The 27,927-nt window shown below is 35.5% G+C and overlaps 1 protein-coding gene across 1 annotated transcript in view; it reads left to right on the plus strand.

The window, feature by feature from the left end:
• The window catches only part of CAMKMT (calmodulin-lysine N-methyltransferase), a 221,356-nt gene that overhangs the window by 888 nt on the left and 192,541 nt on the right, over positions 1-27,927 (plus strand). The window contains exons 2-4 of the mRNA XM_010576536.1: positions 941-955; positions 3,482-3,648; positions 13,742-13,806. Coding sequence (XP_010574838.1) covers positions 941-955; positions 3,482-3,648; positions 13,742-13,806 — 247 coding nt within the window. The remainder of the gene's footprint in view (positions 1-940; positions 956-3,481; positions 3,649-13,741; positions 13,807-27,927) is intronic.

Below are 27,927 nucleotides of genomic sequence, written 5' to 3' on the forward strand. Positions count from 1 at the left end.
GCGCGCCCCAGGCCTCCCCCCCCCCCCCGCACCCCCCCAACCAGAAGAACTTCTAAAGCAATTTTTCTTCTCTTCTTGCTCCTCTGTCTGTGAAGGGTGCCTGTGCTCCAGATATTTTTTCATGCTTTTGTTATTCTTGAGTTTGTAAATTGTTTACAATTGAATAAAACAATTTGGTAAATAAACTATTTGTTAAATAAATAATGCACAGTCCTACTGATGATATTTAGAGATGGTATAGTTATAGTTCATGCAGTAGCTGATTATGTAGAAACTTTCTTGTGTGTACAAAATATCGTGTTCCAGTCAGTGCCATAGAATGCAGCAGAGGTTAGTAGACTGTTAGCTGTTACTGAATTTGTCTTTTAGTGCAGCTAAGCCATACACAATGAGATACACAAAGAAATACAGAGAATTTCAGGTGACTGCCTTTCTCCATATGGTTGGTTTTGTTTGTTTGTTTTAAGAGAGGTCAAACATCTTCAAGTTTTATAGGGAGTCCTAAATATGGTCCTAATATTGTCATTAAATACTGAGGGCCCTGCAATTGAGATCTGTGGTAATGTTTACTAGAATCTTTCTAAAACAGGAGACAGTTTGTTGATACTTTTTTTTAAAATATCTTGTATGTTAATGAAGAAAGAATTGCCTTAGAATTCTATATTGCTATGTGAAGTTAGAGAGGAAAGAAAATGCAAGTTTGAGAGAGGGAAAACTGCAAAGTAAAAGTGTGAACTTGCATTGTTTGGGGTTTTTTTTGTTGTTGTTCTTGGGTTTTTTTTCTTTTAAGGAACCTAATTTCGAAAGACAATCTTTCATTACAGGACCTAAAATATTATTTATTTAGGTAATATTTGTGTGTATGACCTGTGTACAAGCTCAACACTTGTGTACACCTGTAAAGATCTTGTGCAGAAGACAGGCCATTCAGTAACTAAAGAAGATCTTAAAGAGAGTGAAACAAGGCTTCTGGAATTTTTTTAAAATAAAAATATGCAGAGGAACTTAGCTGAAAGTTACTGAGGGAGGAGGGGAAGAGGCCACCGGCCCCAACCAAAGAATGGTGGTGTCAGGTGATTCCATCCCCACCATAGTTCTTTCTCTTGGGCATCACTAAAACCAAGAATTGTGTCTATTCTGCTGGGAAGCCTTTAGCTTGCTTTGATATTAGCTACTGGTTTTACAGGTCCCTGGGACGTGTTCGTTTATTATGGCAGTGTGCAGGAACTTAGGGAGTTTCACCTTCATTGGAAGGGTATCATGAAAATAGAGAAGACTATCTTTCAATGTCTTTAAAACAGTATTATGAGTTTAAATATATTTGTCACCTTTTGTTTTTTGTCAGTGGATTATCTTATAGCAGCAGCAGCATATCTTTGTAGCTTGTAACAATTGTGATGCTTTTAGGAACTGACTTGAGGAAAAAAATTGTTTTGATCCTTATGTAAAAATAGCTAGATATAAATAATGTAACATATTCTTCCTTTGTGCTCTGTTTTCTCAGTTATATTTAGGTTTTTGAAAGATTTGACCTGCTGTTGTAATTTTCAGATCTTAGACCTCTTGATTTTAGTTGGGGCTGTGGGAGAAACGTTTTTTTTGAGTACTCAAATGCTTATGAGAATTTTCTGCTAACCCAGAGAATGCATTTGACAGAGCATCTAGAAGATGTCTCTTTAGAACAAAAAACTGAAACCAGAAAAGTGTTGGCACTGTTGGATTTTTTTTTTTACTGTTAGTAATGGCGTGCCTTTGCTTTAAAAAAAGGCCCAAAACAACATGCTTTTCTGAAAATTAGATCTTGGTGGTTTTATTTAGTTGAAAATTTGCTCCGTTTTGTTTCCAGACTTGCTGCTGTTATATGAAGGTCTTAATTCTGCTAGTCTTTTAATTTGGTTCTCCTGTTTTGCTGTTTTTGCGATTTCCTTCATGTGTGTATTTTTTCCGTGTGTTACAGAAGTAGAAGAAATAGGGTGGACAGCACACAGCCATTTTTACTACTTTGATGAAGATGCCTGTGCCTTTCATATACTGAGAACTGCCAATGAAAATAGATCCAAAAGCAATAAGCCCGATGCATCAGACCTGCTATTAGAAACTAACAGCATAGCAAATACAATTGCTCTGCTCACATATGTAGTATTTTCAAGTATCCTGCAAAATAATAGGTCATGGCACCAAATTGTAAGGCTGTTGAATGTGAGTGCATTTCCAGTTGAAGCACGGTTGACAAAGGTTGGGTGCAGCAGAAAAATCACTGACCCTTTATTTTGTTGTACACATCCCATATGCAAAGCTTCCATTTCAAGTTTCATAATTCTGGAGAGCTACTGCTCATTTGACTTCAGATTTATGTCTGGTTGGCAAAAAACTAAATTGTGGTGCTCTTCTACTCAATAGAGCTATTCCTTGTAGCCCTATTTATAGTGATGAGTTTATTTTCTGCTGGTTTTTTTCAGCACTGTGGACTGCTAATGCATCTTCATTTTAAAAATGCAATGGCAATTATTTATGTATTCTATCCAATGTTAGGAGAAAGAAGTTAAAACCAGGACATTTCTCCATCTTCCGTCGCTGACCTAAAGAAGAAGTCTTTTTGTCTGGCAGGGAAATGCTAGTTGTCTTCTGTGCAACGATACAGCTCAAACGGGCTGGGTGCCAGGTTTTCCTGTACGGAGGAGTTGATACCTCAGTCCTCAAAGACAGTTGAATGCAGCAGACTATGCAGGACAGAGAGCCCATGTTTTCATTTTCCTGAACAAGTGTTTTAATCATTTAGCTATTACACAAAATGCATATGGCCACATTCTGCTTCTGCCACTGCCTTGAATCCTTCAGTCTCTTAGTGCTGAACTTGGTGCTGTTGTGTATTCTGGGGATCATGTAAAAGTTGGCTAATGCATCAGTCCCCTTATGGGGTCCTGGTAGGGGAATATGCAGTTGTGACATCTGAAAGTATGAGTCCTGGGATAGGTAGCAATTTGGCAGCAGTTCTGCAAATGTCCAGCAGTAAACTTCCAAGCTAGAAAACGGTCTACCTGGCAAACACATATTGCTCAGGTTTTTTTAATCTGTAGGGACAGTGAGTGGCACAGAAAGTTTCACAGTGGTAACGGGAGGGTAGGGAAGAACCCAGTCTGCCTCTCTAATTCCGGTATGGGTTCGCTGGAGCGGGAGTTAAAAAAGCAACTTTGTACTTAAGAACTTGTGGCCTTATGAACAGAGTACATTTGCTTTACAATTATTGAGATATAATATATATATTGAGACATAATAAATTCATAATTCATTCTCTTGATACCTCCCATCAGTACCACTGTTATTTTTCTGAGGCTTGACATACTTGGACTAGTTATTCATAGCTATTACCTAATAGGATAGCTGTTATGGTTAATGCCAGACTTGCCTCTTCAGTCAAATAAGCCTGTGTTTGTTCTTGAAAGTTTTATTCTTAATGTTTAATTTGTTCTTCATTTCAAAGGTTTTGAAGAATAAGCACTTGAAAGATGTGCACCTCCAACAAGTGTCTGTAAGAAGGTTTGCATCGTTCAATCTGTTTTCAGTAGAAGACCAGAATACAGAAGAGGAAACTGGGACCTGGGTTCAGTATAAAAGCATCTTTTATCCTGAGTATAGTGTGTCCTTAAGGTAACCATCATTAAGTACTTCCTAAGATCTTCTACAGGCCTCAAATATAAAACTCATTAATGATTATTCCAGTGTTTTGTATAACTAGGCATAGTTTACACATAAATTGTTAGATGTTATTTTTAGTTGTTTGTAACAGTAAGCAGCTTGTTTGTTTTTTTTTTTTTTCCGGTACACCTCAGTTAAGTGCCAGAGCTTGAACGAAAATGCTGATGATTGTACCTATAACAGAATGCAAATATGGGCATTTATGTTACTAATAGCTTTCTGTTTTGACATTCTTCAGATATAAATAGGATGTAAGAAAACTGTACACATTCACTTGTAATCTTAAAAATGTTAATGACATGATGTTATTCATAAAGTTCTAAAAACTTGAATTTTATTCAATTTTCTTCTTAATAGTTCTTGTAAAACTCAGTGATCATTTGGAAGCCAATTTGCAAAACAAAAGAACAAAAAATTTCCTTTTCCTGCAGAAATGATTTATACCTATTGAAGAAATCTGTTTTATATTAGAGCAGGTAAAACAAATTAAGATATCTGTATTTAAAAAAACCAACAAAACAACCCAAAACACACAAAACAAACAAACAACCCCCCCAAAAAATCAACCCCCCCTCCAAAAACTTTCTGAAGGAGTGTGAATTCTCAGTAGCTTTAGCAAAACAGAAAAGGTTATAGCTCCCATTCATTACTCTGCAGGGTGGGGTTTTTTTCCCTTTTCACCTGCTTTGGTCTCCCTTTTACTTGTTCAGTTTTGGGCATATCTGTAACTTGGTTTTGCCTCAACAGGTATCATTGCAACAGTAACTTAAGCATTCCTGAATCGATACTTGTTTTGCAGCCCCTAATTAGCCCTGCTGAGGGTGTAGGGTTCTGCATTCTGTCCACAGAAGAGGATATTCTGGAGAGCCTCAGTCATTGAAATTGTAAAGTGCATTTTTATTTAATGGGGACCTTTAAATTAAATTCACTCTTAGAAACTAAGATCGAACACAAACAAGTAACCATCATTAACGGTGACATTTCTGCAAGGTTATAAAACAAAACAAAAGAACAACAACAAAAAAACAAACCAAACAAAAAAAACCCCCAACTCCATAACACTACATGCAGGCTGCCTTCAATCTGCAGCTGGGTGAAAAGTCAAATATGAAATTGTTTAGAGCTTTATAAAGCCTTAATTTTCTGTTTTCCAAGCTTATACTTATTGATGCTAAAAGCCTTCAGAAGAAAACTTTTCCATTTGAAAATACTGCCCATTTGTAATAGAAGTAGGTACAGTGTTTTTTCTGTATGGACTTTTCCAGATTCATCTAGATGCTCACAGTCTACCTAATCTATTCGTGCAGTGTCTCTGTTCCCTGGTTGTAGGTTGTCATGGTTTAACCCCAGCCAGTAAGTATCACCACGCAGCCACTCACTCACTTGCACCCCACCCAGTGGGATGGGGAAGAGAATCAGGGAGAAAAAAAATTGGAAGGGAATTTGAAGAATTGGAAGGGAAAAGGTAAAACTCATGGGTTGAGATAAGAACAGTTTAATAGAACAGAAAGGAAGAAACTAATAATGATAATAACAACAATAATAAAATGACAATAATAATAAAAGGATTGGAGTATACAGAACAAGTGATGCACAATGCAATTGCTCACCACTCGCTGACCAATGCCCAGTTAGTTCCCGAGCAGCAATCCCCCCCAGGCCAACTCCCCCCAGTTTATATACTGGGCTTGACATCACATGGTACAGAATGCCCCTTTTGCCAGTTTGGGTCAGCTGTCCTGGCTGTGTCCCCTCCCAACATCTTGTGCCCCTCCAGCCTTCTTGCTGGCTGGGCAGGAGAAGCTGAAAAATCCTTGACTTAGTCTAAACACTACTTAGCAGCAACTGAAAACATCGGTGTGTTATCAACATTCTTCTCATACTGAATCCAAGACATAACACTATAGCAGCTACTAGAAAGAAAATTAACTCTATCCCAGCTGAAACCAGGACATAGGTCTTCAGAGGCACACTGGTAATAGAAAATGTAAGGTGTTTAGGTAGAATTTAGGCTGAGCAAGACTGCAGTCTTTTATGCTGCAGTCCTGAACTTCTTCATTCAGTCTCCTTAGTTCACTACCATGGTTTGCAACACTCAGTGTCACTTACTTGATTTGCTAGTTATAGGAGTTTTAAGGTAGGAGGTGAGCTAAGGTTCACCTGTGCCAGCAGTACAAAAGCCAAGGGAATGTCAGACTGATCTTGCTCTGACATTTGACATTTGTTCACTTCTGTTTCCATCACTTCCCATGTCGTCATTTTATTTAGTATTTTTTATTTGGCTAATAGTAGTTTCATTAATAGGACACAGCTCAAACTGTAGACTGTGAACAAGCATGTTTTTTTATGCATGATTTTATTACTGGTGATCATTATATAGTATTCTAAGTATGGAGATTTTGTTTTTACCTTTTATGTTCCTCTGACCTTAGCCAATGGAAAAGTACAGTTTCTGTGCTGGAGCACGTTTACATTGGGTTTCAAAAACGGTATATTGAGGAGAATAGGGAGATTGTCTCCTGGTGGGTTTATTTTTATTTTTCCCCATATTTTGTTCCTTTCTAGAAGGTACTTAGTGATCTATAAAAATGGTAATCACTGATTGTTTTAGGAATAATGATCAGAACTTACTTACTCCTACAGTTCTGTGTTAAAATGTTTTCTCTCTATATTGAAGCAGTGGCAATAGATAGCATATACTTATTATTTCAGAATATTGCAGGATGGTGAAGAAAGGAAGGAGAAAATATTGTGTATTTTGCCAGGGACAAAGTATAAATACCTGCAACAAAATCTGCTTTACCATAAGTCTATATTAAATAAAGTTTTTCTCTGTTTTTGCTGAAGCAGTAATTTAAGAGGTTAAATGTAACAGGTTAAATGTAACAGAGCGACAGTTCTTGCAGAAACTTGCATATTTAGAAGATAAGAAATCTTGGAGTTAGCGGTCCTGGATCTTTGAGAACTGATCATGTCTTGGAAACTTAAGGATCCTCTGTGTGTCTGACAGTATTCCCTTCATTTTTCTCTTCCCATTGGCAAAATACTAATTATCATAATTTTCATCAATAGAAGCAATTTTAACAACATAACAAGAACATATTATTAGCATATTATTAGCCATAACAAGAACATCAGTCAGGTAAACCCAGAACAGTATGCTTGAGTAGGAGAGCCTTTTCATATATCTTTTTGTCAGGAAAAAAATGTTGCTTATGGCCCCTCTAAAATCTTGACAAAAGTGCTTTTGAATTTTTATCTGCATATGTTTTCCTTATGCATTAACATCTTTTTGGGAAAGCTCATTGCATATGTTAGATGTTAAAAGGGTTGTCAGCTGATATCTTGACAAGACTAAATACTTAAGAAAGTTCATAAGGTTGTTAGTGGCTTTTGGCAAAGAGTATAAAGGTCAAGCTATATCAGTTCAAGGGCTATCAAAACTGATCAAATTGTATATTCAGATATGCTATGACCTAGCTGTAATTACTGCTCTAGAGGGACTTAGGGAACCAGCTTGTTAGGCAAATAGAAGCTTCAGTAGGAACTACCAGGCATGTGCATGCTTTTCTGAACTTCTCAATCCAGCTTAGTTTAGTAAGCTGCTATTTTTTGAACCAAATTCAGGTTGGATGCATATTGGGAAAGAGGAGCTTATGCCATGTTTTTCTGTCACTAGTTTATTTTAGAATAATTCTTAATAAATCTTCCAAAGCAGGAAGCCAGAAGCAATATGAGGCAATTTTTGCTTTAGAAATTGAAGCTGGATTTATGTGCCATTTTGACTACATCCTTGAGGTGACATCACATTTTAAAAATCCCCATGACTCTACCGGTTAAACAGTGGTCTCTAGCGTGCTTAATGGAATGTAGATTCACAATACATGGTGGAAGGTGGTCTCTTGAACTCTGTATAGGTACTCAGGTGCTTCACAGTAGCTCTGGGGTATGAAAAGGAGTGTCTGATGAGTGTGACTTTTGTTTTCAGTGAAAGGGGTGTCAAGATGAAATTTCTTGTGTTACAGTACAGAATCTCATTTGATTAGTCTAGTCTCATTTGTATTTGGACCATATTTGCTGCTCCTACACACTACATCCTTGTCTTGATGATACGAAATTGGTCTCTAGTGTTGTTTGCAATTAATGTTAGTTAAAAACCACCAAAAATGACAGGAAGGCAGCCTGGGAATTGGGCTGAATGTTTATGGAAGTCTAACATGGAGAATGTAGACATACTCAGTCCAAGCTGGAATCTTGCTGCAGTTTTCACATTCAGATTTGGATACAGTAAATTGAGTAACATTGTCTGCAGGTGAAAAATACAAACCTCATTTTGAGTGAAATTTCTTGCAAGCTTGAGGTGGAAAAAGATATCTTTCATTACAGAAATCATCTGACCTTCTGGGTCTTCTCTCCATTAAAAATATGTTTCTATTCATAAATCTTACATGTTTATTTGTTAGCTTTATTCAAGTTCTTTTTAGCTTTGAGGGTATTTCACTTTGCTGTTAAAAATTATGCATGTGCTAAATACTTGTTTTCTTGGTGATAGGAAGATACAGAATAAGTAGAGACATTTTAAAATGTTTATTTAATAGTGCATTTCTAAATCCTTCTATTCCTAGTCAGGAATATGCTTTTAAATTTAAATTTTGTATGAATAATTCTAGCAAGAAGTGATTATAGATCATGAAGATGCAGTGTCTCACTGTGGAGATGGTGTCTGTCTTGTAGACAGGAAAATTATTCTTTTATCAGAGTTAAAAAAGGAACAATCAATATCTTCACATTTTCTATTTCAGGATATGGATTTACTTTAAAATTGTAGGCTCATTTTAGGCAATTAGAGAAGAAATAAGTTATTTCTGTGGTAAAATATTTTCCATTGATCAGTCATTTGTTGTTTCAAATACTAAAACGCAGAACTGAAAAGAACAGTGTTAGCAGCTTATAGGAAGGGTTAAATCTTTGTAAAGAGTGTTAAGTGTTCTTTGCAAAGTGTCATGCCTTTATTCTGAATATGAATGAACCTTTAGATAAAAATATGAAAGAAATTATTAGATTATTCTAGACCTTTGGTTTAGAAATGAGAGGCATGTTATTTGTCTGTGGCAAGTGTTAGAAGATGGTTTAGGAGTGAATTCCTTTGTCTATTCCTATAGGGTATTTCTGCTAATAACACTTTGAAGTTTTAATGAATTTTTATTTTAGGGATAGACATAAAAAATGAAGGGAAGCAGATTTCAAGGAATATTGCCTACTCCTTATGGACAATTTGTGCGGGTATGATAAACTTGCTTTCTTCCACCATTGGGTGCTGAGAGATAATGTGTGGATTTAGCAGCATGAGGGCTTGGCCACAGAAGGAGGAAATTGAGGAAAGAGATAAAAAGTGTTTTGGTAACATACTACTTTCATACACTGATGAAACTAAGACTGTTCCATCATATTGCCCAATACATGTGTATTTGTAAAAAGAATTTGTAGTCAAAGAAGCCATTGTTTTGGTTTCTTACCATATTAAGCTGAGATCTTGAACTGGAGTGAAAGAGGAGTTATCTTGTTTTGCTATACTCTGTCCCAGAAAAAACATTTGATCAGATAACAAAGTTTGCAGGTAACTCTGAGATTCTTACTGGGCTGCAGTGGCAATTGATGGTGATGCTGAGCAAGCCTTTTTGTAAAGTACCCTTAGCAGTAACTGTTTTACCCTTATCCTGTCTTTCATTTTCCACAAAAATTGTAGTTTTATTTTGTATCCAGGTGAATAATATCTGGTCATGTGGTGGGTTTTTTTTTTTCTTTTGAGTATTATATGGAAATGTAGCTTAGTTTTTGTAGTTTTTTTTAAGTTTACTGTATTTATTTAGTTATTTGTATTATTTTTCCTCATTCAGTTGAAGAATAACGTAAAAGAAGAGAAGGAACATAGTTTTGTTTCATTATGGTTGATGAAAAGCATACATTAATAGGGAGCTACTGAAGGATTATTTTTATTCTGTCTACAGCTATTTATAAATACATGTAAAAGTCTGCCGCTTGTGTGGTTGAATTTAAGAGGAAGGAACATTATTGTATTTTAAAGAGATTTCTCTCTTTCTCTGACTTTCTTTATACATCCAAAGTAGATTTATTCATAGTCCAGAGTAAGGAATTTTGCTTTGCTTCATATCAGGAGAAACATGAGTTAAATTAGTTTATCATTTATAGATTTGTCTTCTATAACTCAATGCCTCAGCTATAGAAATTATGAATATTGTACCTTGAAGACTTATTATAAGAACGTTGTAGATCAGATTAACCATGCTGACCTGAAATTCACTTTCTCCATGATGCCTGCCTATACTTGTTTGAAGTACTTTGTTGACTGCAGCAATCACAGCTTTGAACTTCTTTGAAGTTCTTTGAACTGTACAATGTTCATGACATATTCCAAAGCACTAAATACTAATGTTCTCCTGTATTTTGAGATGCCTGTGGAAACTTATGGGAATTTTGGGGTTGGGATTTAACCACAAGGTTCTGTGATTCCTTTCCTTGACTTTCATAATTCAGTGCACAAGACAAACTCTTTATGGGCAGCTTGTAAGACGTACTGTGGAAAGCTGTGATTATGACAGGCATTCATAGAAACAGGATGTGACATGTATTGGCAGTTTTCTCTGGGCTCCGTAATGGAGGAGCAGCTGATGGGATGGGACAGTGAAACAGCAGCTGTTACAGAACTGCTGGGGAGGTACATGCAGAACAGTGGATCCAAAACTAGAAGCTGTGGGTTTTAGGTGCAGGACTGAGTAGCATGATATTTATGGCAGATTTGGGGTTAGAGAATACATGTATTTACAGGTGCATGTAACTTTTAGGCTGCAAGTCAGGTCTGTGATGGAAAAGAGTTCAGGAGTAGCTGGTGCAGAGTTTGTCTGCAGGCTCTACAAACAGAGTCCTCCAAATGGAGAAAGGTGTGGCTATTGCTGTTCGGAAGTGTGTCTCCTTGAGCTCTCCCTTTCACAAGTAGATCAGCTGTTGGCACATTGCTTTCCTCAGTCCTAAAACTTGTCTGCAATAGAAGTTATGCTCAATTCTTCACTGTTTGTGTTCCCTAACTGTTAAGTGATTACCAGTGGAATGGAAGCACCTCTTTTTTAGCCTGGTGTAGGGAGAAAAAGCTTTATCAGCAGGAATAGGTATTTCCCTATCATGCTCATTGACTTCTGAAGATTTCGCTGTTACTAATGTGGAGTAGTCTTAAAATAGTCCATAATGGTAATATAGTTAAGACCTGAGATGTGATTTTTGGAGTGAATGAGACTGGCTTTGCTATCCAGATCACCATTGAGATAATGGTTACTCCTCGCATTCTAGGAGATTGAGGTTGCTCCCTGCTTTTGTTCAGTAAAGGTTTCATAAACTGATCAGAATAAAGGAAGCAGCTTGTTAAACTTAAGCCCTGTCCTGTTTCACAATGAGTGTGGAGTGGGCATCTGGAAGACTGAGGAGGAGGAGGTCCCTCATAACAAAGCTGGATGCTTCTCATCATTAAATTACGGCTCACTTATGTGCTTGTCATGAACAATATTTGTGAAAGCAAGAAAGAGATTGCTGAGACAGAGTTAGAGACTTTGCATGTTGCAGGCAGAAGGGAAAGGGGGTGTGTGCAAAATGCCTCTGCTGGCCAAGAGAGCAAACACTGGGGTGTGCTGTGTTTGTACTTGGACACCACAAGCTTTTGGCCACTGAATAATAAATGTAAGAATATGTTTGAAATTTGTGTGTGTTGATTTTAATTATGGAAAGAATGTTTTATAATCAGAGGAAGAACTGATCGTTAACGAAAACTGAGTGTACCAAAAATAATGTAGATGAAGAACATTCATTGTGTTAAATAAAACGTCACCAAAATTTCAGAACAACTTTAAAAACAATAGCTGTGTGGCATGCATCTGTTGTGGCATCTTAGCTTATTCTTCAGGCTGGCGTACTCAGAGCTGTCCACTTCTCATCTCAAATTATAAACCATTATTTTGGAAACAGCCTGAAATCTGGTTTAGTGATAATTTTAAGGCCAGTGCTATAGTTGTATCATTTCTCTTTTTTGCCTTTGTCTACCTTTTGACCCTGAAGTATATAAATTTTATTCTTTTCTACACCAGGACACTCCATTTCCTTCTGTTTTTCTTTCTTCATAGCATTCTGAACTACAGATACTGGATTGCTAAGTTGTTCGTCCTCAACTTTGTTTGCTTCACTTGGAGATTTGCATGATAAATCTTCTTTATATGTGGACTGTGTACATAAAGAAATGGCAGAGGGGGGGAACCAAACCAAAACGTGTTATCCTGGGACTAATCTACATGCCAAGAAAGATCAAAATATTTCTTTACTTTCTCAGCATCTCCCTCTCCCCTGCCCCCATCTGACATTCATTTAAAGATGAGACATTCACAGCTGTCTGAGAGACCCTAACTGTTTCAGACATACGCACAGTTATGGAGTTTGTAGGATGCTAAGGAGTCAGCAGGGGACAGTTTAAAGGGCAGTTCTGTGGTTGGCAGAACTACTGATCCTGTCCGCTTTCTTGTCACTTCTCTTGAATTAACTCTGTTGCATTGGTTGTCCGATCTGATTGAAAACAAACTTGCCAAAAAAAAAGAAGAAAAAGTGCAGTATAAGTCCACATGATCCTTCAGAATTCTTGTAGGCTTCTACTGCAGCTAAAGAATTTATTTTTGGTTTGTTTTTGTGTAGCTGGGAGAAGAGCTCTAATGTCGAGTCCTATCTTTTGTAACATCTTTCATATATTTTGTTGCCTCTGTTTATGAACACGTTTCAGTTTAACTTGATTTCCATTTGATTTTCATTTTTTTCAAGAATTGGTCTACTTGTTCTTTGGTGCGTCTCAAAATTTAACATGTAAATGTTTACTTAATGCATATGCTTATCAGAAGCTATAAATAGCTTTTTTGCACTATAAATATACAATTTGCAAAGAGGTTGATTTTTTTTTTTTCATTCTTAAAACAATCTTCCTTCACGAAAGAAAAGCTGAGAGAATAAGAACTAATTTTGTAGGTGCTAGAATTGTTGGATTTCTTCCATTTTTTCAGTGTTTCAAATTAGTATGTTCCTGAACAGTCTTAGGAGCTATATTTGAAACATTATTAGAAGACTGTATTTTTGTATTTTACTGCCTTGCTGAATTCTTTTTAGATTTTTTTAATGCATTTGTGAAACAGCTATGTGATCTGATTGTTGTAAAGTGTAAGATTTTTTTGTTTTGTTCATTTTGGGCCTAGATTGACTTGGGATAGTTAAAAGAAATTTAGTTGATTTTTTGTGTGTGTGTGAATTCAGCTAGCCTGACATCTCTAACGTTTAGAAGAAGCTTCTTAGACAAATTTTTATTCAAATTTGCTGCATGTTCTTTCTGCTGCTGTCAGTGTTTTGGTCACTGTGTTCTAAAATTTGCACTTCGTATGTGAAATTCAGTTAATTAATTTATTATCCCCAGTTTTGAATGTTTATTTCACTTGGGTTATGCAAATGTAAAACAAAAGAAAATGCAGTTCACTGAACACACTAATCAGTTTCATTGTTCACATTAATCAAATGAAGTGTTCTTGATTTTGTGGGAGAAAATAGGAATGTGTGTACAGCTGCTGTTCAAAAATAGTCTTTTGTTTTTCCTCTTCAAAGAAATTGCTTTACCAAAATTCTTCCTTTCCTATGGAAAAGTTGTTTAGGTGTGACTTCCACAACTAAACAAAAATTGATGCTTTTTGGAAATGTCTTCATTTTGATAAAGTCTTAGTGTCTGAGATACATGTTTCTGGTTCATGGATTTCAGTGATGGAACTTCAAAGACCAGCAATTGTCCCCTTGTTTTCCCCCTGGTGGCTACAGTAGTACCTGTTTACTACTTCTCTGTGAAAGGGGTTTGTGAGAAATGAACGCATGCGGTGAACCTCTTCTCTAAAGAGGCAAGATGGTTGGGGTTTTTTTTGATTGTTCATATGTTGGTAAAGTTACTATGTATGTTTTCTTCCAGATTTCACAATGGACTCTTAAATGTTAAAGATGTTCTTACAAGTTTTGACAACACAGGGAATGTCTGTAAGTCATTGTTTATTTAAATACAGTACTATGCTGATAGAAGTCTAATTGTATCAATATAAAATATTTCTGTATGAGCCCTCAAAAACCATTTCATTTAGCTGAGAAACATTATTACTGTGGTCAGAGATACAGATCTACCGACCATAGTGTTTTATGTGTTACGCTGTTTTATGTAGCAGAGTTGTTTGTGTGGATGCATGCTTAAGTCATCCCTGTGCAGGTTATTTGTGCGAGAAAAATTCTCTATGGCTATTAAATATAAAGACATCACTTATGGCTTAGGAAGTGCTCGATGTTAGGAGAATTAATGGGGCAGTAGGATGCTATGTTTGTCCTGATCTTTCACTCTTGTCTAAGCATCAGTTACTGGCTGCATTAACCTGAGACAAGATGAGCCGTAAGTGGACCTTCAATGTCTGACCCAGTATGGCTCTGCTTCAGTATACTTATTAATAAAATCATCTATGCTATTAATGGACATGAATTATAAAATTGTGGTAGATCATGGAAAAGAAGGTGAGCAAAAATATTTAAATATTTTTGATGTGATGAGTAATTACTATTATACAATTAACATATACAGATATACATATAATTCTTTTTTGATTATTCTGCCTTATTTTTCAGGTTGATTGGTTTGTTTTCAAACAAGCAAACTGATAGAATAAAGTTGGGGGGGTATGTGTAAGTTTGCCAGATATTCAAGAAATGTGCACGTATCTCCTCCTCCTTCTCAAAGAAATGATATAGAAACTGTTCTGATATATACGTGTTTCTTCTCAAAACTCCAGTCTTAGTACTCCAAAGCTATGTTTCAATAAACATTGGCTTTTCATTAGCAAAAATGTCAATTTATTTAATAAACTTTTGCCTTCAAAAGGAAAAAATAATCATAAACTATGTGCTCTCCATTTTAAAATTTGCCAGCTTTCATTCAGTTCTGAACATTGAAGGTACTTGTGTGGTCCTGCCACAAAATACTTCAGGATATATTCTTTAACAGTTGCCAAAGAGAAATTTGTTCTCTGATTTCTGAATGAAAATTATATCTAAGGGATATATGAATATCCAAATTAATAATACTAAGGCTGAGAAAGAAAATTCACATTTATAACTGTCGTTGACATCAGCTATAGATATAGGCATCATGAGCTGGGTGATAAAAACATTTAGATTTCAGACATTTGTGATCTGGAAGAAAATGCTTTGATTAAATTATGGGAGGCATTTAGAGAGATTTGATGTTGTAGATTCTCAGAATAGGAATCTAGAGGGACTTTTGTAACAAGTTACTTTATTCTCATAAACTGTTCTCAATGAGGGTAAAAATTAGGAAATTAATCCAAACTGGGGTTTTGGATCCAGAAAAAATACTGTTATATTAGTTCATTAGATAACAACTCAGGTATTTATTTTGAACAGCAGAGAAAATTTTTTTGTGTGTGTGTCTAAAAGTTTCACATAGCAGATCAAAACAGTGTACCTTACTCTGTTAAACATGGCAATGTTATTTCTTAATCTTTGTTCTTTGTGTGAGTACTTAGATTGTGATCAATCTACACAAATTTCCTTGTTAACACAAATAATTTACTGAAGTTTTCATATGCTTTCCTATTGATAGATGTGCTGTCAGCTCTTCTGTTCACTTTTTCCAGTATTTCAGCTACTTTCTTATTGATCGCAGATGGTAGAAAAAGACTTACGCTCTAATAGGCACACCACCAGTGCTAACACAGAAGTAATATGGCATTTGTAGTTCTTGTTGCTGTTTCTCTGTATATACAAAGATTCACATTTGTCCTTTTGGATTCAGTATTGCTTTGAGGGTTCATGCTGTGCTATTATATACAGTGTTTGCTAAGTCATTTCCAGATTCACTGCTTCCCCATTTTTAAATGTCTGTGTCTGTAAGTGTCTGTATTGATATACATATTACTGATTTATGCCTATTTTACTAAGCACTCTAGATTACACTTTGTTAGGGTAACTGTAAAATAGTTATCTTCTGGCAGCATGCAGTACTGGCTTGGAGTGTAATAATCATGCTTTTTTGCTACCACCTGTATGGAGTAAATGTCCCCAGTGTCCAGGCCAGGGTAACTATATGTGTCTGTCACACCGTCATAGTAAAGTTCCCCCAGCCATGTGTTTACTGAGCTGCTCTATTTAGATCGTACCTGACTGAATTTGTGTGCACTCCCATTATCCCTTGATTTGAATTGACTCTTTCTTTGACCTTTTTCTGTGTATTTCTTGGCTCTCTTTGTGTTAACCTACAGTGGAAAAGGAAGGTAGTAATCTTGCCTCTTTTTACCCCCAAAGGTAACTACAGTTGTAGTATTTCTAAAATTAGGTCGACTGTTTTTTACAATTGCTGTGGTGTTCTTAAAGAACTTCATATTATAAAACGATAGTCTACCCTAAAAATAACCCCAAACACTTCTAAAATGGTCTTTAGCAGTATTAGATTATTTCTTCTAATACCTAATACTAATGGAGCTAGCCGGTATTGAACATATTATCAGTCCCATCTACAGTAGTATGCTTTGTGAGGGGACCCATTGAATAATTATAGACTTTAATATTCCTTTAGGACATACTGCATAGTCAGAATTTATTTACTGGGCACTAAACTTCCCTCAAATGATTTGGACCAAGTTATCAGAAAACAGCTAAATATTTTAGCGTTCTGGGTGTTTTGGCTGCCATACTGAGTATTTATCAGGAAGATTAATGTTTTGCTAGCGATTATTAGATTATGAAGTGATTGTGTATTAAACAGATCAGATTTTGTAAAAACTGAAACATGTTGCATATTACATTTGAAACATTTGTTTCAAATAACATGGTTTGTGTGGTTTTGGGAGGAGTTCTTTTGTTTCTTCTAGTAATGTTCCTAAGTACCTTGTGTTAAAACAAGCTCTGTCAGGGAGCATTTCTATCGCCTTTTTCTTTCACTTTTTGGTCTTTCTGCTTGTGGTCTTTAACAGGCACATCACCATACGCCATCAAAAGAAGAGTGGTAGAGCAGACTCTAGTTAATACTACTTTCTCTGTGCTACCAGTAGATACCAACTCAGTACAAGATGTGCCACTAGCTGGCAGCATTATATAAAATATCAATAAGCAGCTTTTGAGGAATACTCGTGGCTGCTTCCAAAAGTGCTGCTTTATACCAGAAAGTCTTCAGGACAAAAGTCAGGACAAAAGTGGAGCCAACTGCAGTAGCTGTAAATGGCATATTGCAGAGTCCCAAGTGTTAACTCTGGAAATTGCCTCTGCACAATGTTTTGTTCAAACTTGGTACCTACACTTGTATTCTGTCTTTTTCAAAAAGATTTCTGAAGATGCATTTTCACTGTACGATGGCTACTGTAAATGAAAATTCACACTACAAATTACAATTGGTTTTCACTTTCCCAGAAAAATGTGAACATTTTTTCTCTCCTGTTCATCCTTTGTAAGAGAGCAGTTTCCATGTGAAAACTCTAAATTAATTCTCCACACAGACAGGATGCAATGCTAAATGCACTTCATTCAGCTTTAATTCTATGCATAAGCAGGAGGCAGGGAAAAGAGGAATGGAATGAAGGAAAGGATCAGTTTGTTATTTTAGACAACTGTATGCCATCTGTTAAAAAGATGGTACATCCTGAGACCATCTCTAGTCCTAAAATAATCGATTAAAGGAGCTGATGGATCTCAGGCAGTAGGTTCAATGGTGTCATTGTGGGATAGCATCAGCTGGCTCCAGGAGCCACATGCCATGCTCATCCTTGCAGAAGAAAAATCTCTTCTGCAACAGACTGTCCAAAAAGCAAGGAAAATTCTGCAAGAATGAGCTTTTGAGAGTATTGCCTTCCCCTGTCTTTCCTAGTGGGAGAAAGCAGTTATGACTGAAATGCTTGTATAATTATGTCCCTGCAGTAATCATTTCAAATTATGTATACATTTAAATAAAGTGAAATGATCAAGGGCCAAAATATAAACCTCTTTACTAATTGCCACCAGTCTAAGCAAGCTACAATGTCTGTAAAGGAGAATTTTGAGCAGTGAAATTCAGCATGTTTGGGGATTTTCATCTAGTCTCTGCCGGATGTTAACACAGAAACAACCAGAGTGCTCAAGTAATATAAAATCGGAGATATACTGTATGTAATAGCAAAACATTTTCTTGTAAACTGCACATAGCATTAGTTAATAATGTAATATTTTTCAAGAAACAACATGTTCAATACATATTAATTTTATTTTCTGCTTGGTTGAGTGTACAATTACATGTTTTGGAACTAAAAAAGCAGCAGAGGGTGCTACAGTTACAGAGCTACCCAGGCACGTACTCCAAAGCTGTTGCTCCTGTAGGCAAGTAGATCCTGCAAAGACTGAAGCTTTCATTTGGGGTACAAGTAAATAGGATAGCTTTAAATTCTGTTGCCTCTGTTTATATAGGAAAACAGGTAATCTATGTGAAATCCAGAAAAAGTAGAATTCCATATTCACTTCTATTTTTGAATTTAAAAAAAAAAAAAGAAATGTTGCAGAGTTTCCTGAAAACATAGTGTCTGGATATAGCTACTGTTACAAAACACCTACTCACCATCTTTAGAACTGTTTGTGCTAATTTTACATTTAGAAATTCCAGTCTCTGCAGCAAGTTTTAGATTAGAAAAATTTGGCTTTTTGTTTTCAATGGGTGTTGTCCCTGCCCCCCCCCAAAAATGAGCTAGCTAAATTGGAGAATATTTTTACTCCTTTGTATAATATTTTCATTAAAATAACAAGAGAGAAGGATTGTTCTTAAATTTCAAGTCCACATTGGGGTTTTTTTGGAAACGCATATTGAGGGGAAAAAAAAATAGAAATAAATTAATTTTCTCCCTTTAGTTTTCGCTTTGTTTTTCCAGATTCTATTAATTTTAAAATTATGTTTATTTAAAAAATGTAATTGTTTAGCTTCTTTTTATTTACTTAAAGTAGATTTTTAATTTTTATTTTTTTTTAAACAAAGAACTTTTCCTTCTTTCTTCCTTCCTCTCAAATAACTAGAACGAGAGGGGTTTCTTCTTTCCTGGTTTGTAGTGTATGAGGATGTGTTCAGAGAGCTACTTGTTTCTTCAGAGCTCTCACTGCATGACTCAAAGGTATCTGAGCTCCTCTATGGAGCGGTCATGGCAGCTACTGATTTATCATGCCTGGAAAGATAGATGCCATCAAGCTACCTGGAGAAAAGCATAGGATGGCATCCTTTATGGCAGCACAGGTGCTCCTGTATTTCACGTAACATTACCTAGAATCAACAAGGGAGTAGATTGCATTCTTCAGGTGCTGCTGTAGAAGTGTAGTCGTTCCCCCCCCCCCTTTTTTTTTTTAGAGGAAACATCTTGTTTTCTGTGGTGAAAAGCATACCAACTTGAATATGCTTCCTGCCTCTCCATGCCTCAGTAGGTATTCTCACCTGAAGAAACTGCCAGTCATTGTCTTCTGAGTCTTCTCTCATTCCACTGGTGTGGCAGTTTGAAATTGTTTACCATGTCAGAACCTCACACTCTCTTGAAAAAGTCTTCAACAAAAAATAAATTGACTGGAAGAGTGTTTGGATAGCAACGATACATGTCGTTTTGAATGAAATATTGTATTTATGATACCTACAATTTACTATTCACTATGCAGCTTCCTTTTAAATAAAACATTTCATGATCAGGGTTAAGAAAAACCAGTTGTTTCTTCCCTCACCTCCCCCATCCAATTCACTTCACTGATTCAGTTTACAGCATCATCCCAAGCAGTCACATTGACATAACCGGCATAATGCTTATGGAATGGAGCAGAAAATAAGTATATGGGGAGAAGCAGGTACCTTTTAAATTACTGTTGCTACCAGAATTGTTTTTATGAACTGTTCTTTGATGGAACATCAGTGATTTGTCTAAGTACTGTCCTGCAATCTTCTGCTTTTCCCCACTTTACTAAAGTTTTCTGTTTATCAGGAGCCTATATGTGAAAAGAATAATCATAACTGTCGTCAGGCATCTGTTTCCTCTAAAGTATTTTTTTTCCTACTGCATATTCCAACATAACCTGACTGTGCCTGTACTTTTAAACATGGCACCAGCTCATAGAAGGTGAAGAAGCCCAGCTGAGCTCTTCTGAGTACCCTCTTTCTTCCTTGGTCAGTTTGAAGTTTTTGTAGTAGTTGGTTCACCTGTTCAGGATATTCCAATGAGAACTTTTTGGTAAAAACATGAATCTATTTGAGCAACTGCAGTTGCTTTTCTATATTGCTGAGCAATGATTTGTACCTTGGCACCTTGATTTTTGCATCAGATCTGTTGTCTTAATCTTTATAAAAATTGTTGGCATAAATATGTTTCTAAGTGTACTACTCGTGCTTCGCTGACTTTATGCACTAGTGTTGACCTTCTATAATCTGAAGCATTTTTGAAAGTATTCCATGTATTCTAAATGAATTATCATGAGAAGTTGGATCTTTTGATTTAAATTAATTAAAAGAATTTGAAGACAGGATATAACTTCTTAAATTAGATTGGTAGAAGGAGAAGTGTATGAATTATTTTAATTAATTTCAGGCATTTTACATTAGATAACTTCTTTTGATCACCTTTTAAATTGAGATGGGGTAGGATAACAATGGTAAGCATCCCTTTAAGATGTGCTGTGTTATTAATTAAGCGTAGTCTTTTAATGCATTGTAGAATTTTCTCTTAAAATATTTCAAATTTGAGCATAATTGAAATAGATAGTTTCAAATTAGTTTCATTTAGCTTGATGTGCAGTAGATTGTTCCAGTTTGGGTGGAACTTGTATGTTTCTTTGTAATCGTTCTTTTTGTTTTCACCGTTCCTTTTACTTGCCATGTTCTAGCCATGGTTTCAGTGCTGCTTTTCACAAAAGTACAGGCATGAGGTGCAAAACATGCTGAAGAAATGCCATGCTTGGAGTACGTCCTTGGGTAGCTACCCTTTGTTCAATACCATACAAAGTTGCTGATGGGATCTGACTTACATGTCAGATGGAGCGTTTATCTGTATGGTAATATAGTCTCATTAGTGGCTGCAGTGTGGAGGTAACAAGGACAGTGCCTGTTCTTCTTTTTCTCCATACAAATGTAATGGAAATTTTATGTGTAACTTGCACCTAGTTTTGGTTTTGTTTCAGGTCTTTTTAGAGAACTTTTTAAAGGTTGCACTGTATTTCCTGTTAAAAAAATCATGTTCAAATGGATGAACTCGTGTCTTCTTTTGAAATACTGGGGTGAAATGTTTCCACTTAATTCATCATCAGTTCACAGAATTGAATTCAAGCAAAACTATTTGAGTAAAATATTTCTGGAAATATGAATTTGAAGCCTTTGGTGGATAATACATCCATTTGAAATTTTTTGTCTGATGATAGTTCTGACTGAAAAGTGTGATGAAAACTAATCTACATAGCAGTGACCAGATGGAAATCCACTGTAGAACTATTATTCATGTACTTAGCTTGACAAATTAAATACTCTTATTGAGTCTCAGTACAGTTAAAATTCTATGGTTTTTAATAATTTTTCAAAATATTTTCAATAAAGTGGAAAGAAATGGGTAAGGCATTATTCCAGAAATATAAAGAACTAATTTTTGGTAAACCTGGTGGATTAAAAGAGCTCCTAATACAAGTGGTTTGGTAAATGGAAAATGCATAAGGAATATGTGTACAACTGCACATTTGTACTAATTACTGAAGGCCCAGCCTTGTGTTTTTTCTTTAAGACTGCAACCCACCTGCAAAAGACTTAAGTGACTAGCCCATAAAACAAAGATTCAGGGGACACTGCTTCTAGCAATGGTGATTTCGCATCTACTCTCCTTACTGGTAGAAAATATCTCCTGATATCTAATGGTAGTCTTTTTCACTAGAGCTTAAACTTACTATTGTTTTGCTCATAGGCAAACATAAGATTTTCTTTTTTAATAGCTTTTAAGGTATTTTAAGTCATCACATAGCCTTGCCTGTATCTTCTTTTCCTTATGTTGAATAAGCCAAATTCTATCATTTTTTCTTAAGCTACATTTTTTGCTAGACTCTGACTTTTCTTTAGAGTCTGTACATTTGCTTTGTATCTTTCTTGAGTGTTCGTCAAAACTGGGCACAATAGTCCAGTTGAGACCTTCATAATGCTAAGTAAACCAGACGATTTTGTATTTTACAGCCTGTAATCCCAATATTGTATTTTCCTTTCTTACAACAGCATGACTTTGACTCATGTTGAGCTTTTGACCTCCCACAAGATTCTGGTCCTCTTCAAAAGGGATCAGTTACAGCTCCTAATTGTGTATTTATGTAGCAGATTATTCTTACCCAAGTGCAATACCTGTTGAACTTTTTCCTCTGTTTCCAGACTTGTCCCAATTAATTGCTTTTGTCCTTTGAAGCCTGTCTTTCACCATACTGGACTTCCTAAGTTGATATATTGCTAATTTAATAAGCATATTCCTTCCATCATGTAGATGATCAATGCAAACACTGAACAGAGCACAGTCTGGTGTAGGCATTTATGGAAACTCCACCTGATAAAATCACCTGCTTTTACAGCAAACAATTGAGAATTATTCTCCGGAGTCAGTTTTCTTGATCAGCTCTGCACCTATCTTAACCAAATTTTACTTAGACTGTGTTTCTCGTGAAATTGTCAAAGGACTTTCTAAAGTTTTGATATAAGACATCTACTGCTTCTGCCCTATACACAAGCCTTTTATCTTGTTGCTCTGGTGAATGGCTTTTTAATTAAAATCTGTAATTTATTTTTTGTTGTTATACTTTATCATGGAATATGCAACAAAAGAATGAAAAACTTGAATGTTGAGTTTTTAATTATGTGAAGATGAGGGAGACAATTAATTGAATGAAACATTATACTTAATTATAGAATGCATTATTGTCTTCTGCACTGAAAGTCACCTGATGATTTTCCATCTTATGATTTCATTCACTTCCTGAAAGCCATTGTTTTCATCATTTGTACTACAGATGTATCCTATCTAAGCTTCTATGCATGGTTTTGTCTTGTAGTTCTTTGGTGTCCTGAAGGAGAACTCCAGCTACACTGAGATGTGTATTGGTTTTGTGAAATGTTTGGTAGTCTAACAAAAATTAGAATAGAATTAGGATTGTAAGAGCCTCTACCCTAATACCCTCTACCTCCCATCTCCCGACATTCCATAAATGTGATGGAATGTAAAATAATGCAAGATGGGGGGATTTTGGTTTTTGTTGTTGTTGTTTGGGGCTTTTTTGGTAATTTGGGAGTGCTCAAATGTGTTTGTGCCTCTTGCACCTGAGAAATGGAATTCTGCAGGTCATGTTCAGGACTAAAAAGAAAGTAATTTGAGCCTGTTATACCTTTTAACACCAACTCCTTGTCTATTGATATTTATTGTTGAACTGTGACCTGTGCTTTGTGAATTAAATTTCCTTTCTATCTACGCTAGTGCTGGCTGAATGTGCATTTCACTATCTAGATTTTTTTTTTCAATTTAATTTTTAGGTTTCCCTTTATATTTAGGCCAATTCCAATATTTTAAGGCAGTGTTTTGTTGTCTTGTTTAAGTGTGTGTTTTATATCAGCTCAGAAGAGGGTAGCTATCACACTATACTCCCAAAAGCGCTTTTTTGGTATTACCTAATCTGTACAATATCACATCTGTGAAATAAATATTAGATCCATTTTACAGGTAGGAAGTCTCATAAGCTTCTAGATTTGTTACAGAGCTGTTCATGGGGTAGAAATGGGTGACAGAACCAAGGCAACTTACAGTGGTGGTATGCTGAGGGCCACTAGCAGACCTGACTTCTAACCTTTCCCACATGTAGGTTTATTGTAGGCTCTTTGTTAAATTGTGCGGTACTACATTTTCAGGAGTGGCTGTTCATGGGTTATCTAAAGTGAAGGACTTAAAGCTGTGTTGGAAAAGAGAATTGGGCATTGCTGAACTGGACTTTAGATGCTGTGACAAAAAAATTCAGTCCTCCTTCAGGTAAGGAAGCATTTCTACATACACAGTGGCATGGGCTGGAATTCACCACAGATGGCACTCCAAGATTTGTGCATCATTAACTCTCCCTCTCTTTGGAGTTGCAGTTCTTAACCTGACGCATTCACAGCCTTAAATCCTTTCCTTTATTTAGATGCTTCAGTCGTGTCCATCAAGAAGTATGGAAGGAATAACTTTTTTTTTTTTTAACCTCCCATGTGGCAGTTGCAGATTTTATGTGGAATTTATTTGGTTTCAGGCATAAGCCATATGGTTATAACACTCACCAGGTGGTTTCATGAAAGTAGTGGAGGCCAGCACACCTGAATTAGCAAAGGGAATGGGCTCAGAGCTTTTATGTGCTCACTTACTGGAGCTCCTTTTGGACAGTAAGACAAGAAACAGTATTACTAAATGTATTGGGTAATCCCTTGTGACAGTATGTCAGGAAAAAAAAAAATTGCAATCTGCCAGTAGATATGAATTTAGAATGTGAAAACAGCAGCTTTATACATGCCTCACTGTAAGCACATACCTAGTTCCATGAAGTTTACCTGTTCACACAGCTAAAACACTGTACACTCTTAAGCCATTTTATGAATCAACACCCTAGTATAAATTCTGTCAGGCTAAAAATATATGCCTTCTTAATAAAACATAATATGGCCAAGCAGCTTGTATACAGCGTCCTTATGTTTGCGGTATATTGGTTCTTGTTTTGAAATTGTGGCAATTTGAGGCAATTTCTAGATATATTTATTATTCAATTGGACAATCCCAAAGTAGGAAAATATTATTTTGTTTTGTTTGTGTGGTTAAAGACTCTGCTAAAAATGAGCTTAGCCAGATAAACAGAGGATGTTTTATTACTACTAAGAATTAATTTGACAATTTTGTCCACAACCATAATCTGCTTTTAAAATCATGCATTATGTTTTCATTTGAAAACTAACCAATGTAACTTTCCTATAAGGAAGGGGTGCACAGCTGCACACCTCATGTGGGAGAGGCTTAGTTACTGACAGATGAATCTGAGTCAATTTTAACATAATTTCCTAGGTTAAAGTAACAGAGGAAGATGTTTTAATTGTACATTGTACATATTTTTGTGAGTGATTTTTGTTTGGTTGGTTTTGATTGGACTAGTGCTTACTAGTTTAGTAAGTAGCAGTGAAGTATCAGTATTTATGAACTGTAATTTTTGTCTCTTTGCCAGCTGAGATTAGTAGGCATTGTTTTCAAAGGTAGATCTGTGAGAAAGTGTCAAAACCAAAAATCAACTATTTATATAAAATAACTCTTATCAGGAGTGGGAGTTTAATAACCAGGACTGGTTTTGTTGCATCTGGTTTTAGTTTAATAATAATCTTTGAAAAGTTTGAAGATCTGTGGGTCTAAGGTACAAGGAGAAGCTTGTGTTCAAATTTTTTTTTTTTTTTTTTTTTTTGGTGGTAAGGTATTTGTCACTGTCTTGATCTGTATTTAGATTTGGTAAAACACAGTTTATATTGCTTTTTATAAAGAAACTCTAACATAGAGCCATCAGGTTAAAGGACTTATGAATGTTTAGGAATAAGTGCACACAGCAATTTAATTATCCTTTGTTGTATGTAGGCACAATCTTAAAGAATTTTGAGACTTTTCTCATGAAGAAGCATACTTTTTACTTAGTATAAAAGTTGAGCATTAAAATGAGAACATCTTTGTAAGCCTTGACTTAAAAGTAATTATATTTAAATGGTGGTAGTAGTAAAAGGCAACATTCTCCAATGATTTTAAGCTGCCTTTTAAAGTTGTATAGCTACTCAAAAAGGCAGTAGGACCAACAAAATGCTTAAAGATACACAAGAATAAAATGGTGATACAGGTTTGACATTTAAAAGTGAAGATGTCTACACTAGTTTCTAAATGGACAGTAAAATATACTGTCTTTGAATTTATCGTAATTTTAAGGAAAAAAAACAGGTATACACTAAGAAACTAGAATTATATGAATCAAGGGATAGACGGACAGCTTTTGGAAGCTCTCCAAATAATACCTGCTGTTTGCTCAGATAAACTTGCTGTTGAATTCTTTTCCTTATTTTCAAAGTACCTGTTAAAAAGAAGTATTTATCCTTCCCATTCCCATTGAGTTTTCCAGTTCCCGAATTAGAAACCCTCTGTCACACCTAGCATTGAAAAAAACCCTTAAATTATAGTAGTGGTATTAAATACATATTCAAGATCAGCTACTTAGCAGTGACTTTGTTCATTGCAATCTTTGTTCTAACTGGTAAATGCTTTACAATGTAAATATTTGCATAATGTAGCAGCCAGTTGCATGTCTCCTGTGTTAACCTCCAGAAGTTATAATACCTCACACTTTCCTTTGGTAGGCAAAAGTAATTACGATAACAATCAACATATATAATACAGAATTCCAAATATTTAGTTGTGTTGACAGTACATACAGCACAACAATATAGACGATTTCAGACAAATAGAAATTGATAATCTAAGTGCTCTAAATCTGTTGTGATTCTCATTATTTCAGATAAGTATTTCCTCATAATTACTATAGTGTTTTCTCTTGAGGATTCTATTTATGTGCTCTTCAGAAAATGATATGGTAAATATTTGGTATTAATGTACACAGCCATACATATTACCGTTTGTTAGGGTAAGTGACGGCCTTAACAGAAGGGGAAGATGTTATGCCAGATAATTCTGCAAGGCTGATACAGAATCAGACTGAACTGCTGATGAGTGAGAAGAATTAATGAAAATTCTGTGTTTTCATATATGAGTTGTTTCTTTGCAATTTTTTTTAGAATAAACAGAATTGTCTAGGTTTGGCATTTAAAGAGCTCTGTACAACTGTTGTAATAGTTGAGTGTGAACTGTCAAAAAGACATAGGCAGAATCCTGGAAATGATGAGTCCAATGATATACTTTAAGATCCTTTTACAAATCTGAGCATTTAAATATAGGGATTTGGTTTGTAATTGCAAAATGTTTCTTATTCCAAAAAAAGAAATATGCATGTACTGCTCAGAAGAGATTATCCTGTGATTTTTAAGTAAGTAAGTTTAATTGGCATGGGCTTTTTTTATGGGCGTGTATATATAATTATTACATATAGAATTATATATGTATATTCACGTTATATATATGGAATAAGAAAACCTGGATTTTTAAAAGGGTTTTTTTTAGTAAGATCTTGTTGAAGATTTATTTTACCTGACAGTTTACTTTGACCCTGCCTGAAGTAGGATCTTATTGGTGACATAAATATTGTAAGATGATGAAACTAGAACTGCAATGTGCCGTCTTTCCCCAAATGTTTGAAAGCATTGTCAGCTTTTGAATTGCTGTCATATTTTTTGAATTGTTTTTAGTACAAGTCAAATCTGACTTGCCTTAGTAATATAAAGGATCTCATTGTCTTCAGCAGGGCTTGTCAAATGAATAAGAAACATTGTCTTGTCTCTAAAATTGATTAAAAAAAAAAAACCCAACCCAAATTATTTTAATTTGAATGAGGTGAGAATCTGGTAACTGTTGAAATGTTTTCAGTGCTGAATAATAAGGAGCATGATAATTGAAACTTGGCATAGAAATGAGTAGCAAATTTTACTCTTCCTCCTCTTTTTAAATTGGGAATTTGAATGTTGGATAGCATAGAAGTAGACAACAAAACAAATTTAGTGCTTGATATTCCAAAAGTACCATTCCAAAAAAGAGTACTTAAGTAATACAATTAATGTTTAATATATGACCGCTTTCATATATTTAGTAATTTGTAGATACATATTTCATAATACATATATATATTTATCATAATTTTTAGATTTTGTAAATTTCATTCACATATATTTAACAATTTGAAGTACAGTGGCAGATACTGCTGTTAATATTCAAATCATTCTTTTTTTCTACCACAAGACTTCAAAGCCTAAATACGGGGAAAGGATCCATATTGCTTTCTGATGCTAAGAGCAGATGATCAGAGGAGGAAGTGGGACAGAGAGTCATAAAACAAGGATCACGCGGGGGAGAAGAATAAGTAAAACAGTAGTGGCTGGGCAGGAAGGGGAACTGTAAATAA

Source organism: Haliaeetus leucocephalus, unplaced genomic scaffold (genome assembly GCF_000737465.1).
Source record: "Haliaeetus leucocephalus isolate CR32 unplaced genomic scaffold, Haliaeetus_leucocephalus-4.0 Scaffold526, whole genome shotgun sequence".
NCBI classification, from domain to species: domain Eukaryota; kingdom Metazoa; phylum Chordata; class Aves; order Accipitriformes; family Accipitridae; genus Haliaeetus; species Haliaeetus leucocephalus.